The 16,304-nt window shown below is 45.8% G+C and overlaps 1 protein-coding gene across 3 annotated transcripts in view; it reads left to right on the forward strand.

The window, feature by feature from the left end:
• The window catches only part of LOC137346938 (aromatic-L-amino-acid decarboxylase-like), a 187,536-nt gene that overhangs the window by 158,451 nt on the left and 12,781 nt on the right, over positions 1-16,304 (forward strand). For all 3 annotated transcript variants that reach the window (XM_068010897.1, XM_068010908.1, XM_068010900.1), the window contains 2 exons: positions 3,709-3,807; positions 14,246-14,347. In XM_068010897.1, coding sequence (XP_067866998.1) covers positions 3,709-3,807; positions 14,246-14,347 — 201 coding nt within the window. The remainder of the gene's footprint in view (positions 1-3,708; positions 3,808-14,245; positions 14,348-16,304) is intronic.

Raw genomic sequence — 16,304 nt, forward strand, 5'->3', positions numbered from 1 at the left:
AATGCTCTGCTCCTCTTCCCTTTTCCCTTCTGAGCAACAGGGACAGACTCTGTGCCAGAGACCTGCACCCCATTGCTTACCCCTGGTAAGTCGTCCCCCCCAACAGTATCCAAAACGGTATACCTGTTGTTGAGGGAAACGGCCACAGGGGATCCCTGCACTGCCTGCTGGTTCCCTTTCCTTCCCCTGACGGTAACCCATCTACCTACTTCCTTTACCTGAGGTGTGACTGCCTCCCTATAACTCCTGTCAATAATCCCCTCCGCCTCCCGAATGATCCGAAGTTCATCCAGCTCCAGCTCCAGTTCCCTAACGCGGTCTGCGAGGAGCTGGAGTTGGGTGCACTTCCCGCAGATGCAGTCAGCAGGGACACTCTTGGCGACCCCTACCTCCCACATTCTGCAGGAGGAACATACAACTGCCTTTACCTCCATTCCCACTATTCTAGATTCCCAATAAATCTACTGAAAAACCAAACGAAAAAAAAAGTCAAAACTTGTTCGCTTAGCAATCCGACGGACTGAAGTTTTAAATAAAAAGCTTACCTTATCAACACCCTAGAGTCCTTTTTTTTTGGTTAGAGGAGGAGGGTGGCTCTGATGTAGCAGTGAAGGCTGACAGCAAGGAAATTGAGATGCAGGTGAGTCTACTCCTCTGGCTGCTTTCAGGGACCTGCTGGAGACATCTGCAGGATATCACAGTCTTCTGCCATAAGTGCATCTCTGAGGTCACTGATGCCTTGTTTCCCAACGCCACCAATTATGTCAACTTTGCCATGGATGAGACCAGTCAAATCCAGAGGGCTGTCGGCTTCACTGCGTTGCCTGCATTCCCACAGGTGCATGGAGTGATTGATGCAAGCAAGACACCCTTAGATCAGTCAGGAGTTTTCATGAATTGCAAGGGATTCCAGTCCCTTAATGTCCAATTAGTTTTTGACTACCAGAAGGTGATCAAGCATGCCGACACTGGATATCCAGGGATCTGCCACAACTCATTCATTCTGCGGCAATCACATTTCCCGTAGGTGTTGTCTCCACCACAGGTTAGGGTGGCAATGGCTACAGGTCCACCCCTGGTTTGCTGCCTCTCCCTGGAGTTATGGGCTCTCTTCTGCATTGAGAAGAGGCAAAGAGTTAGGAGTGTGAGAGGTGAAATGTGTGCTGAGGATGGATGGAGAACATTTTGAGGATGTTGACTGTGAGGGATGGGTGTAAGAAGACAAGAGGATGAGGGTGAGTTTGAGCGTTGGCTGTTCAGATGGAGATTTGAGGAGGTAAGTGGAGAGAAAGGAATGTATGAAACTGCAGGGTGTGTTGGTATGTGCAGGAGACCACTAGGGAGGTGAGAGAGTGATGGATGTCACCCGAAAGTGGTACGACACTCACCTTGCCGGACCCAAAGAGGTCATCAAACCTTTTGCGGCACTGCATTCAGATCCTGGGCACTACACTCCTGCCACTGCCAGCCACCCCTGCTTCATTAGGCTGGCTGGCCTTTTCCTCTCACCCTTGGCATTACCTCCAAGGAAGAGTCAGAGAATTGTGGAGGAACAGCCTTCCCACATCTTCCTTCCATTCTCCTCCTTTCTGAATACCTCACCAGCCAGATTTCCTTCAGCCATTCAAACCTTACTGGGGTCCCATTAAATAGAGAGCTTTCATTGACAGATTTGGTGCATCATCCTCTCTGACTGGTCAGAAAATCTGGAAGTGGAATGCTAAGGCTGTGCCTGAGTTAAACATCCACGGCAAAGCCCCCTCCGGCAGGAATCAGATTCCCGACCCGCGATAGGTCGTGCCATTTCAACTGGGACTATCATTTGAAAATTCCACCCTCTTATGTCTGAGAAACTGCCAACAACTTTGGACGAATATAACTATTTTACTTTAGTATTGCATACTTAATTTTTCTTTAAATTTCCAGTTTCAGAATTTATATATTCAAATGCTTCAATTGTACAAGCAGCATTAGCAAAACACATGATGGGGCTAAAAAAACCCAGCAAATACAACAAAATATTGACTAATAAATTCGATAAGGAATTCAAGAGAAACTTCTTTACTCAGAGAATACTGAGAATGTGGAACTTGTACCACATGGAGTAGTTGAGATGAGTAACATAGATGCATTTAGGGTAAGTGCATGAGAGAAAAGAATAGAAGGATATGCTAAGAGGATGAGATGAAGTAAGGTGCAAAGAGGCCCATGTACACCATAACACTGGCATAGACCTGTTGGGCCGAATGGCCTGTTTCTGTGCTGTAATTACTACGTAACACTACAATGTACAAAAAGATCAGGGAAATTCACCTTCAATGCCGCTTCTTTGACCTTTTTTTGGCAACTTTGACAATCTACCCATCCAAGCCCGATGGGGCTCATTTGTCTAACAATGCCATTTACCTGTTTTACTGCTACTATTGCACTCCAGGAAAGTTAGATCCATATAGAACAGCATAGCTGCTTTCCAAGTCACTGGTTCAGGTGGAAGTGAGGAGTTCGAGACCTTTGAAAAATCCTCAAAATTCGCTTACTAATTTCTGGTAACCTTTTGTTTTTTCAGTTTTGTTCACTGAGACGTCTGGTTGACTACCTCCATAGTGCCAAAAGTTGCACCCCATCCCTAGATTTTTCAACCCACAACCCATCTTCACACCCCCTCCATTCTCGGAACACCTCCAGAGAAGGTATGGCATTTCCCATGGACACGCCTCTCTCCAACTTTATAGAGGGGAAGGAGGAACAACAGCATGTGGAAGTGAAGAGAATAAGGGAGAATTGCAAAAAACACCAGCCGATAGCATGTATTTAGGCAGCATAGATCCTTCAAGGAGCTCCTGGAGGACCTCTAGTTTCAAAGGGTTCGATTGTCCAAGGATGCCATTTCACAACTGCGACCTTTTTCGTGAAGATCCTTAACCTCACTGCCAGAATGGTTCTATCTGTCACTGGAAAAGTAACCACTACCCCAAGATTTTGGCATCAGATCCTTTCAAGGTCTCACATGGTATCGATGCATCATCACCCAGGAGTTGGTGCCTCCTGCATGCCACCTTTTCTAAGAGGGCTTGGAGATCTTTCTAAAATTCACACCTCTTTGATGAGATGCTGCGGTGTCATGGTGCCTGGTAGGCATAGATTTGGCAAGAGATACTTCAGCTGAGGGTGGATTACCTGAGTGAAGAAAATGCAAAAGGGTCAAGGATAGAATCTATACAGCCTCCCCTAGCTGTCCCTAAGTGCCCTAGTTGAGACTTAGGTCGTTGCCGAAGTTGCATCCCTTCTGCACTGTAGTTTTCTGGGTTCTAAGCTGCTCACTGCACTTTTAGACGTAATTATGCCAGAACTCATACCACTGCACATAGAAATTAATTGCCAGGACCTCTGTCTGCTGATGATTGGCACAACTTTCCAATACAATAACAGTGCATTGGATCGAGGAAATTCAGGGCTATATATGTAGCTTAATGCACGTGAATAAATTCTCTTCATTCAAATAGTCTTCACATTGAGTATTAGCTCCAATTACTTACTCCAGCATAAAGAACAAAAATAGATACCTGTGCTACAAATTACTGGATTTTGTTATTTAAAAACTTTTATTACAGAGGCTATGAGCAGTGCAGGTCGGGTGCCCTTATGGGACAGAAATCACAATGGCGGCAGTTAGAAGATAATATTTTAACTAACACTGTTTACATATAGCACTGGCAGATTCCACTTGGGCGCAGATTCCGTTCTCTGAAAATGTGGTTTGTGTTCAGATTGTATGGAGTGAAAGGACTTCAGGAATATATTCGTAAGGTAAGGTACCAAAAGTGATTCATGTAGATATAATATAGAAAGTACGTCACATAAAATCTCTGTGTACTATACTTTGATCAAAACTACAGTTATCCTTTTCTTACTGTCTCATGTGGCCACTAATGGAGTGTGTGTACTCACCAAAGAAGTTTGATGCCAAATATGTAATGAAAAGCTCAACAGATCTTAATGGCTTAAAAGTAGTTGGGATTCTGGCAATCGGTGGGAGAAGCCCTTCAGGCTTTCTTTCTCCAGGTATACAGAGGAAAACTTGTGAAAGTTTTTAGAAAGATTTAAAGAGCATCACAGTTCAGCATCAGCCTTTGTCAAAGGTAATGTGGTAGATGAAGTGACAGAGTAGTACCTGTGCTATGTTTCCCTTTTCTGTTAATTCCTATTTAAATGACTATTACTGCTTCAAAAGAAAAATACTGCAGATACTGGGAATCTGAAATAAAAACAGTAAACACTGGAAATGCTCCGTAAGTGGTTAGCACCGCAGCCTCACAGCTCCAGCGACCCGGGTTCAATTTTGGGTACTGCCTGTGCGGAGTTCGTAATTTCTCAATTTCTCCCCGTGACCGTGTGGGTTTTCGCCAGGTGCTCCGGTTTCCTCCCACAGCCAAAGACTTGCAGGTTGATAGGTAAATTGGCCATTATAAATTGCCCCGAGTATAGGTAGGTGGTACGGGAATTGAAGAAAGGTAGGGATGGGGTAGGAATATGGGATTAATGTAGGATTAGTATAAATGGGTGGTTGATGGTCAGCACAGATTCGGTGGGCCGAAGGGCCTGTTTCAGTGCTGTATCTCTAAATAAATAAATAAATAAACATAAGTCTGGCAGCATCTGGAGAGAGAGAGAAAAAGTTAACGTTTCAGGTCTGTGACCATTCACCAGATGAGCGCTGTCACTGTGAGGACGGCAGCAGCTCAAAGACAATGTCCCTCACCTTCTTAGCGCAACTAGGAATGGACAGAAATGTAGCTTTGCCTGCATCCCCCACACCATGAGAACAAATTTTAAAAAGGGCAATACTTAGGAGATTATTAAGGAAAAAGGCATTGGAAATTGCAATGGAGGCAGATCAATAACTGACTGTCTTCCTTTGACTCTGGAAGATTTTCCTTTTGATTGCTATTGACTGCAGTTGTGCTAGGACTCCTTGATGCCATATGTGGTTAAATGCAGCACCGATATAAAGGACTGCTGCTCTCACCTCTCCTCTGGCATTTAACACTGGATGTTGTTGTTTGTCCTTCAAGGCGAAGATGACCATGCCGATCATCTAGGGTATTTGGTAGGGTTCACTCTGGGTATGTAGGTGACTGTTAAGGTCAATCAGCGCCTGGAAGGTTCTGCTACAAATAGGGCAGGATACCGATGTGTGACCTACACCGATTTCCTTGAGCTGACCCTCCTCAGGTAGACGAATCTCATTGAGGGCAGCAATCTGGATGTTGAACCTAGGCAAAACTCTACTGAAAGAGCAGGTCTTCTCTCAGGCCTGTCGACTGTGGCATTGTCCATGAGGGTGCACATGTTCCATGTGCCGATGGTGACCGGTGTCACCCTTACTTTCTTTTTTGAGATTGACTTACAACCGCGTTGATGGGATCCCCATCAACTGTGGCCTGCTGGTCAAGGTAAATGAAGCAGAGAATGTCTGGGGCACCTTTTCTAGCCCCTTCCTCATTCTAGGGAGGTGAGCAGTGTGCTTCTAAAAAGAAAAGCTCAGTTGCTCAGTGGGCTGTTGAGTTCCACTACTGTTTCCTTCTCGTGAAAAATGACCCTATGGCCTGAGCCGCCTACGTGCAGGTTCACAGCTACAGCTCCCAGTGAATCCACACCTACTGCTACATTGCTCTCCCATCGCCACAGAACTTGGAACAGATGGATACAGAAAGATGATGACATGACTGACACGTGAATTGAATTTTAATGAGGGAGAGTTGTGCATCGTCAGCCTCACCGTCTAGTCCTGGCCTACCAGTGGCAAGAGGGGTCAAGACAGCTGGAGATAGATCTGGACACAGTAGGTGACCAGGATGTCTTCTGTGTCTTGTCAAGCTCTATGTGTTCCACAACACAGTGCTGAAATGTCTTCAAGACCTTACGTTGGTCTCATTGGCCCAATCTGCCAGAGTCAGTCTTCACATGCCAGGGTAGACAAACTCTAATTTGCCCATGGATAGGAGACCTGATGGTTACTCTTGCCTAGTTTGGCCACCTGTCGAAACGGTTTACCGGGATGTGGCCGCTGTTCCATGCTAACAGCTGATTCGAGGCACAGATGAGAGCTGGGTGAAGGTAAGGTCCAATATAGGATGAGCCATTCCAAGGAGTGCAGCGAGCAGTCTTTAGACACCTTGCACCTCTAACACTAGATAAAGGCTGTGACAAGGTCTGGAGCAGAGCGGTTCTGGTGGAACCAAAACTGAGCAATGTTGAACAGATTAATAGAGTAAGGTGCTGCTTATACAAACTTACAAATTTAGGGAGCAGGAGTAGGCCACTCAACCCCTCAAGCCTGCTCCGCCATTCAATAAGAACATGGCTGATCTGATTGCAACCTCAACTCCAAATTCCTGCCTATCCCCAATAACCTTTCACTCCCTTGCTTATCAAGAATCTATCTACCTCAGCCTTAAAAATATTCAAAGATTCTGCTTCCAACACCTTTGAGGAAGAGAGTTGCAAAGACTCACGACCCTCTGAGAGAAAATACTTCTCCTCTTCTCTGTCTGAAAAGGGCGAACCCTTAGTTTTAAACAGTGACGCCTAGATCGAGATTCTCCTTCAAGAGGAAACATCCTTTCCACATCCACCCTGTCAAGACCCCTCAGAATCTTATATGTTTCCATCAAGTTGCCACTTACTCTTCTAAACTCCAGTGAATACAAGCCTAGCCTGTCCAACCTTTCCTCATAAGACAACTCACCCATTCCAGGAATTAGTCGAGTAAACCTTCTCTGGACTGCTTCCAGCACATTTACATCCTTCCTTAAATAAGGAGACCAACACTGTACACTGTACTCCAGATGTGGTCTCACTAATGCCCTGTATATCTGAAGCATAACCTCCCTACTTAGGTATACAAATCCCCTTGCAATAAGTGATAACATTCTATTAGCTTTCCTAATTACTTGCTGTACCTGCATACTAACATTTTGCAATTCATCACTAGGACCCCCAGATCCCTCTGCATATCAGAGGTTCTTTTTTATTCTTCTTGCCAAAATGGACAATTTCACATTTTTCCACATCAGACTCCATTTGCCAGATCTTTGCCCATTCACTTAACTTATCTATATCCCTTTGTAGCCTCCTTATGTCCTCTTCACAACTTAGTTTCCAACCTATCTTTGTGTCATCAGCAAATTTAGCAACCATACCTTCAGTCCATTCATCCAAGTCATTTATATAAATTGTAAAAAGTTTAGGCCTCAGCACTGATCCTTGTTGCACACCACTCATTGCATCTTGCCAGCCAGAAAATGACCCATTTATGACTTCTCTCTGTTTCCTGTTAGCTAGGCAATCTTCTATCCATGCCAAAATGTTACCCCCTACGCCATGAGATTTTATTTTCCACAAAAACCTTTGATGTGGTACCTTATCCAATGCCTTCTGGAAATCTAAGTACAATACATCCACCAGTTTGCCTTTATCCACAGCACAAATCTTTGCCCAGATGGGTGTACTTGACCTTTTGAAGGAAGCCGAAGGTCCAAGGAGGATAGAGATGAGTATGATTCACCCTGTTTTCCTGGATCCCTTGGCGGAGCCAAGAGTTAGCAGCGGCTCACGAGGAAGCTCACAGACACGAGCAACAGCAGCTGCCAAGGCAAAGGAGAGCGCAGATATGTTAACAAGTCTCTAGGACTCGGCTGACATACCTGCAGATGTCTCAGCAGAACTGCCAGAGAAGACTGCAGATGTCCAGAGAGGCCATCACAGACCTCTGCATACTGCTAAATGATGATTTGCGACCCATCAGTTTTGGTGGTCACCCTATGCCTGTGGCCCTGATGATTACTGTGGCCATAAACTTTTATGCCTCTGCATCATTCCAGGGATCCGCCAGCGACATGTGTGTGGTCTCTCAATCTGCAGTGCACTGCTGCATCAAGGAGGTAACCAATGCTCTGTTCAGGAGGGCCGGGGACTTCATATGCTACAGGAAAGACCCTGAGAGTCAGGCCGAGAGGGCAATTAGATTTGGGGTCATTGTGGAATTCCCACAGGTCCAAGGTGTGATTGTGTGTTCGCATGTGGCCATAAAGGTTCCCACGGACCAACCAGTCACCTTCATAAACAGGAAGGGGTTTCATTCAATTAATGTCCAATAAGCATGCGACCACAGAAAGTGTTTCCTACAAGTGCGTGCCCGCTCCCCAGGCAGCTGCTATGACTCAGACGTACTTCACCAGTCCCAGGTGCCACTACTTTTCACTCCCCCCACTCGCCTTCAGGGGTGGAATCATTGGGGTAAGGGCTACCTCTTGAAGACATGGCTTCTGGCGCCATTAAGGAACCCCAGCAGTGATGCGGAAGAGCGCAACACCTACCCTGGCTCCAACTGAGCGACCGTCGAGCAGGCCATTGATATGCTGAAGATGCCATTCCGCTGCCTCGATAGATCTGGTGGAGCCCTTCATTATGCCCCAGAGAGAGTTTTGTGCAGCTTTGTGATCTGCTGTGTTCTACTTAACATAGCACTGCAGAAGGGGGAGGTCTTGCAAGATGAAGAAATGCGAGAGTATGAGACATCCTCTAACCAAGATGACACAGAGGGCACGCAAGGTCAAGCACACGTGGAAGATCAGAGCAGTGATGGAGGCCAGATATGGTGAGCAATGCACAAGGGAGGCAAGGCAGAGACTTATAATGTCACATTTTCACAATCCATGAATTGCTACTATTCTTGCGACTATGATGAAAACCCCACATGCCAAATGGAAAATATTAATTTCATCATGTGGAACTTTGCCTGAGACTTTTATTGGAAATTTTTACCAATAACTTTGAAAGCAGAACAGCTCGCAGCCAAGATGCATGTGAAAAAAAACCAGAGGATTAGACTGGAGACAGACATGATTGACTCAGCCTAGCCAGAACAATGGGGTGCTCTCTGATTCAATTATCTGAGACAGCCTTGTCAATGTGGTCATCAAAAGCCATCGACACCCATTAACTTTGAAAGAGCCAATCCCCCACCAAGTATGTCTGGGCAGCCTGAGGGGAGAGCCTTGAATTTCAGAGAAAATTCCAGAAGATTCCCATTAAAACACAAAGAGGTGGCCATATCATGTGACTGCTTGTGCAACTCTGGATGAAGGGACTGAAGGTATGGTTGCTAAATTTGCTGATGACACAAATGTTATCACTCTGGGTGTTTGTGAGTTGTGACTCAAGAAGGCAGACTGTAACTGAAATCGATCAAGGGAACAGTTTCCTCTCACCCTCTCTGTCTCCAGTAGAGATACAGAGAAGCCTCAAGCTGCAGTTGTTAAAGCCTCCAATCTACAGCTCAGCACAGCCAACAACTAGGGGACATGGATCAAAGCCCCTATTTTGCCTTCCAGAACCTGAGAAGCAAGCCCGAACTGTGCAAGTGGCCGAGCGAGGACTTCAGGACTACAGTTTCTACTAAAAACACTGAGACTACTGAACTGTATTTCAATTCCATATATTACAGACTCTACTTCAACCGCCCAAATCGGTTTTTCCCTCTGTAATCTGTTTATGTGTATGTGTGGATCTTGTGTGAATGTGGGTATGAATGCGGAACGTATTTTAATAATTTTAACCGGTTTAGAGTGATAAGGTTAATAAACTTACATCTTTCTTGTCTAAACTCAAGAAAACCTGTCTGATTGGTTCATTTGCAATTATATTGGAGGAACAGGAGCAAGCACTCACTGAGGTGGTTAATCCAATCCCTGTGTTAATAAAGGATAAACCCTGTTGCGGTCAAACCAGAGAAGGGGCAAAAGGGGAGCCTGAGTCCCCTTCCTCATCTGGTCGTATATAACACTACAAAAACTCACCATCATGCATGTAGTCTCAAGTCCTCTGCCTCCAAAGTATCTGTCTTTCCAACATGAAAGAAACAACAAATTGAGCCAGTGCCCATGTGACATCATTGGTGCAATGAAGCATCATGGAGATTGGCATTTAAAAAAAAATTCTTCATGGGATTTGGGTGTCGCTGGCAAGGCCTGCATTTATTGCACATCCCTAAGTGCCCTTCAGAAGGTGGTGGTGAGCTGCCTTCTTGAACTGCTGCAGTCCATAGGTATATCCACAGTGCTGTTCGGAAGGGAGTTCCAGGAATTTGACCCAGCGACAGTGAAATAACGGTGATATAGTTCCAAGTCAGGATGGTGTGTGGCTTGGAGGGAAACATGCAAGTGGTGTTGTTCCCATGCATCTGCTGCCCTTGTCCTTCTAGGTGGTAGAGGTCATAGGTTTGGAACATGCTGTCTAAGGATCCTTGGTGCATTGCTGAAGTGCATCTTGTAGATGGCACACACTGCTGCCACTGTGCATCAGTGATGGAGGGAGTGAATGTTTGTGGATGGGGTGCCAATCAAGTGGGCTGCTTTATCCAGGATGGTGTAGAGCTGCGAGAGTGTTGTTGGAGCGACACCCATCCAGGCAAGTGGAGAGTATTCCATAGATGGTGGACAAGCTTTGGTGAGTCAGGAGGTGAGTTACTCGCCACATGATTCCTAGCCTCTGACCTGCTCTTGTAGCCACAGTATTTATATGGCTACTCCAGTTCAGTTTCTGGTCAATAGTAACCCCCCCGGATGTTGATAGTGGGGGAATTCAGCCATTGTAATGCCATTGAATGTCAAGGGGAGATGGTTAGATTCTCTCTTGTTGGAGATTGTCATTGCCTGGCACTTGTGTGGTACGACTGTTACTTGCCACTTATCAGCCCAAGCCTGAATATTCTCCAGGTCTTGCTGCATTTCTACACGGACTGCTTCAGTCTCTGAGGAGTCATGAATGATGTTGAACGTTGTGCAATCATCAGCAAACATCCCCACTTCTGCTCTTATGATTGAAAGAAGGTCATTGATGTAGCTGCTGAAGATGGTTGGGCCCAGGAAACTACCCTGAGGAACTCCTGCAGTGATGTCTCGGAGCTCAGATGATTGACCTCCAACGACCACAACCATCTTCCTTTGCGCTAGGTATGACTCCAACCAGTGGAGAGTTTTCCTCCTGATTCCCATTGACTCCAGTTTTGTTCGGGCTCCTTGATGCCATACTCAGTCAAATGCTGCCTTGATGTCAAGGGCAGTCACTCTCACTTCACCTCTTGAGTTCAGCTCTTTTGTCCATGTTTGAACCAAGGCTGTAATGAGGTCAGGAGTTGAGTGGCCCTGTCGGACCCCAAACTGAGCGTCACTGAGCAGGTTAATTGCTAAGCAAGTGCTGTTTGTTAGCGCTGTCGATGACACCTTCCATCATTTTACTGATGACTGATGGGGCCGTAATTGGCCTGGTTGGACTTGTCTTGCTTTTTGTGGACAGTACATACCAGGGCAATTTTCCACATTGCCGGGTAGATGCCTGTGTTGTAGCTGCACTGGAATAGCTTGGCTAAGGGCGCGGCAAGTTCTGGAGCAGAGGTCTTCATTGCTATTGCCAGAATGTTGTCAGGGCCCATAGCCTTTGCAGTATTCAGTGCCTTCAGTCATTTCTTGATATCATGCAGAGTGAATCGAATTGGCTGAAGACTGGCATGTGTGATGCTGGGGACTTCAGTAGGAGGCCGAGGTGGACCATCCACTTGACACTTCTGGCTGAAGATTGTTGCAAATGCTTTAGCCATGTCTTTTGCACTGATGTTAATGTTGTCAGTGGTCACATTGGCTACTGCTGGTTTGAAGTCATGGCCAAGGCTTATGATGCTATTGCAGGAGTCACAATCACACCATGGCAGAATGTGATTTTCAAACAATGAAGCCTGATGATTAGCAGAAAAACACATTTAATTAATGTAAACATGAGATATCTGTCTCACCCATGGCTACCCATGTGTGTCAAGATGTCTTTTTAATACATTTGCGGGTGCTCCTTCGCGGTTTAACCTCTGCGCTGGCAGCTGGACTTGGGGCAGGCTGCTGATCAGGGCACCACTTGGCCTGGGATGACTTCGGCAGTTGTCCTCTGGGTGCTGGAGGCTTGGAGAGCCCTGGCTGCCTGAAGGCATTCTGCATTGGTGCAGGACTGTCCTCAGGCATCACAGCTGCTGGAGCTGGACTTACTGGTGGAGCAGCTGAGGAGTCCGTGTCCACACTCGGTGCGCCCAGAGGGGAGAACCCAAATGTGGAGCACATCCTCTCCTCCTCCCTCTCAAGGCTCGTTGGAACCTCCCTGCTCACCGGAGAAGGACTGTGAGTGGGAAAACTCTCCAGAATCCTGATTCTTCCCTTGCCCTGCCACTGCTGATTTGAAGTCATGGCCGACAAGGTTTTGCAGGTCGTGGCGCTTCTGCGGAATGTGACTCTCCAAGAGGGTCACCAACCTCTCAATGGATGAAGCCATGTGCTCACATGCCTGTGACATGGCAGCAGTCATGGCATGGATGGGCACCTCAATTGTCCACTCATGGCTGCGCATGGCCTCTGGCATATCCACCAGATGTTCCCTTACCCCTCTCTGCAACTTCAGCATGCCCTTTGCTGTCGACACCAGAGGCTCGTCAACAACCCGGGGTTCAGCATGGGCCTGGCCACCCACAGTCCTCCAACTGTCAGAGGCCTCGGCTGTCTCAGCCTCAGCCAGCTGCTCGGGCGCGTGTGTGGTGCTCTCACCAGTTTGTGATCCCGAATCTAATGCCGATCGGATATCCCATCGAAGTGAAAGTATCTGCATTGGTAGAAGGTGCAGGAGAGTCATGGAATGGTGCATCCTCAGAGGTTGTTGTCATTTGATCATTGTCTGGGTTCATTTGTGAGCGGTGCCCTGCAAGATACAATGTAAACAACAGACATTTAGAGATTAGGTGACACATGTGGCAATGATGACCACAATGCATATCTCACTAAAATTGAATTTCAAATCATTCTTTGTTTGATAATAATCACTCTCTTCAGCTGGGTCCCCGATCTTGATGACGGATATGGCACGTCCTCCTCGGCTCCCGGCTAACTGCAGTGCCTCTTCTTTGACCTGAGACAAAGTCTGCAGGTCATGCACCCGGTCACCGGTCCTGGCCACCTTCCTGCTCTTGTGGGCCCTCTGCTCCTTTACGATCCAGGATGCAGCTATTGTCAAGTTCCAAGCATCTCTGCATCACATAAATACTAACGTGGGCACCTCATCAGCATCTGGGGGTGTCTCCTCTCATTCTGACTCTACCTGTCATGGATCTCACTTGGGCTGAGTTAGAAATGAGGCAGACTGGTCTCACATGTACAGTCACTCAAATGCCATCATTCTGCCATGACCTTCCTATCATTGGAATGGCTTTGGTAACCAGGTGGCATTACGCTTCTGGCCCAGCAGATCACAATAAGCTCTCTGGAACTGCACCACTTATCTTGGCTGAGCATAGGAGATCATTGACTCTGTTCCTGCACTGCACTCAGTTACGGCAGGTGACCCCACGGCTACTGACCACCTCTGCGATCTCTATCCAAGCTTGCCTGGTCAGGCAGGAAGACCTCTTCTTCCATCGCTGAGGCAATGGACCTCCCATCTTTCCCTTGAAGCCTGGAGAATAGCAGGGAGGCATCTTGCTTTGAAGTCCTTCTCCAGCGAATTTCAACAATTAACGATTTGCAAACACTTTCAACAGAATCAATCTGATTTTAGAGTTTTTGAGGGATAAAAGATTGTCACAGTCTAACTTCCGTCCCTTCAGATTAAATTACCAGAGATCTCTGTTTTGGCTTGATGTTTTAGAATTTTGAGAAATAATAATTAAACAGACTAAGATATTATTCCTTCAGTTTAAATGTTTGAGAGCTCTTTTTCAGGTGTGCTAAACACCACAGCTGTATCCTCGGTGTCTGTGTTCTGTTAGGACAAACTGTCTTCAACTAAATGCCAGTTCAAAACTGAATTATAACACATGTATCGCAGGAGACTCACTCCCAGTGGCTGTTTCTATGGTAACAAGAATGCACCCTTTGAATCGCAGTCTCCAAATGACTGTTTCGAAGGCAATGAAAATGCACCTTCCTATAACTCCTGAGGCTTGCTGGTTCTTAAAGCAATACTGATCCCTCGCAAGCTTTAAAGGCAAACCGTATATTCTGATTAAAAAAACTACAGAACCATGACAGGTGACAATGTTAGACAATTTTTGTCCAATTTTCTTCACTTTGTGTGAGTGTCATTTATTTTTGCTGATAAACATGTTTATCAAAAACTGGGATCTAAACATCCATTTGTGTTGTGTTTGCTGCAGCAGGTGGATCTGGCACATGAGTTTGAGAGTTTGGTACGTCAAGATGATCAGTTTGAGATTGTAAATGATGTCGTATTAGGACTGGTGTGCTTCAGACTGAAGGTAAGCAAAAATACTGTTAATATTAAATACTACAGAGGGATGCCTAGTCCCCACAATGTCTACCGAAAACCTATTCACACCCTTAAAATTCTCATGCAACAAGTATCCATTGTTTAATACTGCTTTACAACCACAATGTCAGGTTATCACCCCCACAAATTAATACCAATATATCAGTTGCAGTCTTCGAGAGGTATCAGCACTTTCGCTTAATTTATCTGTTTGCTTTGGAAGTTCTTTCCGTTAAGAACTGCTAAATTTGAATTTTGCTGAGTGAAGGATCATTGCTGGGATGCATATTCTACCAGTGTTGCTTTCTTGATTCTGGCACCCCCAAAGATACTCTTTTACCTGGGCAAGCCTCTATTTTTGCAGAGGAGGATGATAAGGAAGCACAGAGAGATGTCACATTGGTAAGGCACCCAGACATAAATTGTCAATCCACAGATGCCCACTATAAAGCATTCATATCTCATCAAAATGCCAGTGCATCAGAAGGTTGTGATTTACAAAGAAAACAATAACAGTCGTGCCAGCTCCTTTCCATGGATTTAAGAGCCTTCAGCCCTAGTGCTAAATATAGCTATTAAAATGACAGTGGCACTTAATTTTTTACCCACAGGTTATTTTCAGGCTACATCAGGAGACATGTGCCACATTAGTTCAATTTGAAGCTCACCTGATGTGACTGATGGACTGTTTCAGAGAGTTGCCCAATTAATCTCAATTCAAATGGATCGTGCAGCCATTGAAAAAGAGTGGATAATTTTTTAAAGGTTGGCAGGATTTCTCCAGGTCTGTGGGGCCATTGGCGTGGCTCATGTAACCATTGACAGGGCTCATGGAACCATCTTTGTCCCTTTACAGAATCAGGGTGCACTCACTGAATGTGCAGGTTGTAAGCAATGCCAAGCATGTCATCAGGCAGGTGAAAGCATGCTACCTGGGAAGCGGCAATTAACATTTTTAATTTTAAGGCAAAGATTACAGGACTGTTTACGAGTCCAGGGCACTGTTCTGGTTGGCTACTCCCAGACAAAGGCTACACCTTACCGCAATAGCTCATGACTCCATTGTATCCCCTCAGAGCAACTGACATACAATGAAGTGCATTGTGCCAATAGGATTGTAGCCCAGCAAATGATTGGCACCATCACAAAACTAGGTGGGAATGTAAGTTGTGAGGAGGATGCAATGAGGCTCCAAGGGTACTTGGACAGGTTAAGTGAATGGGCAAGAATATGGCAGATGGAATATAATGTGATTAAGTGCGAAATTATCCACTTTGGTAGAAAAAAAAGGAAGACAGAGTATTTGTTAAATGGTGAGAGATTGGGAAGTGTTGATATCCACAGGGACCTGGATGACCTTGTTCCTGAGTCACTAAAAGCTCACATGCAGGCTCAGCAATCAATTCGGAAGGCAAATGCTATGTTGGTCTTGATCGCAAGGGGTTTTGAGTACAGGAGTAAAGAAGTCCTGCTGCAATTATATAGAGCCTTGGTGAGACAGCACCTGGGGTATTGTGTACAGTTTTGGTCTCCTCATCTAAGGAAGGATATACATGCCATAGAGGGAGTGCAATGGAGGTTCACCAGACTAATCCCTGGAATAGCGGGATTGTCTTATGAGGAGAGATTGAGGAAGCTGGGCCTGTATTCTGTAGTGTTTCGAAGAATGAGAGGAGATCTCATTGAAGCATACAAATTTCTTACAGAGCTCAACGGGGTAGATGCAGGAAGGATGTTTCCCCTGGCTAGGGGTTCTAGAACCAGGGGCACTGTCTCAAAATAAGAGATAGGCCATTTAGGACTGAAAAGAGGAGAAATCTCCTCACTCAGGGTGGTGAAGCTTTGGAATTCTGTACCCCAGAAGGCTGTGGAAGCTCAAACATTGAGGTTTGGAACTCTCTCCCACAAACAGCAGTTGAAGCTAGAACAGTTCTTAATTTTAAATC

This window comes from Heterodontus francisci, chromosome 2 (genome assembly GCF_036365525.1).
Source record: "Heterodontus francisci isolate sHetFra1 chromosome 2, sHetFra1.hap1, whole genome shotgun sequence".
NCBI classification, from domain to species: Eukaryota; Metazoa; Chordata; class Chondrichthyes; order Heterodontiformes; family Heterodontidae; genus Heterodontus; species Heterodontus francisci.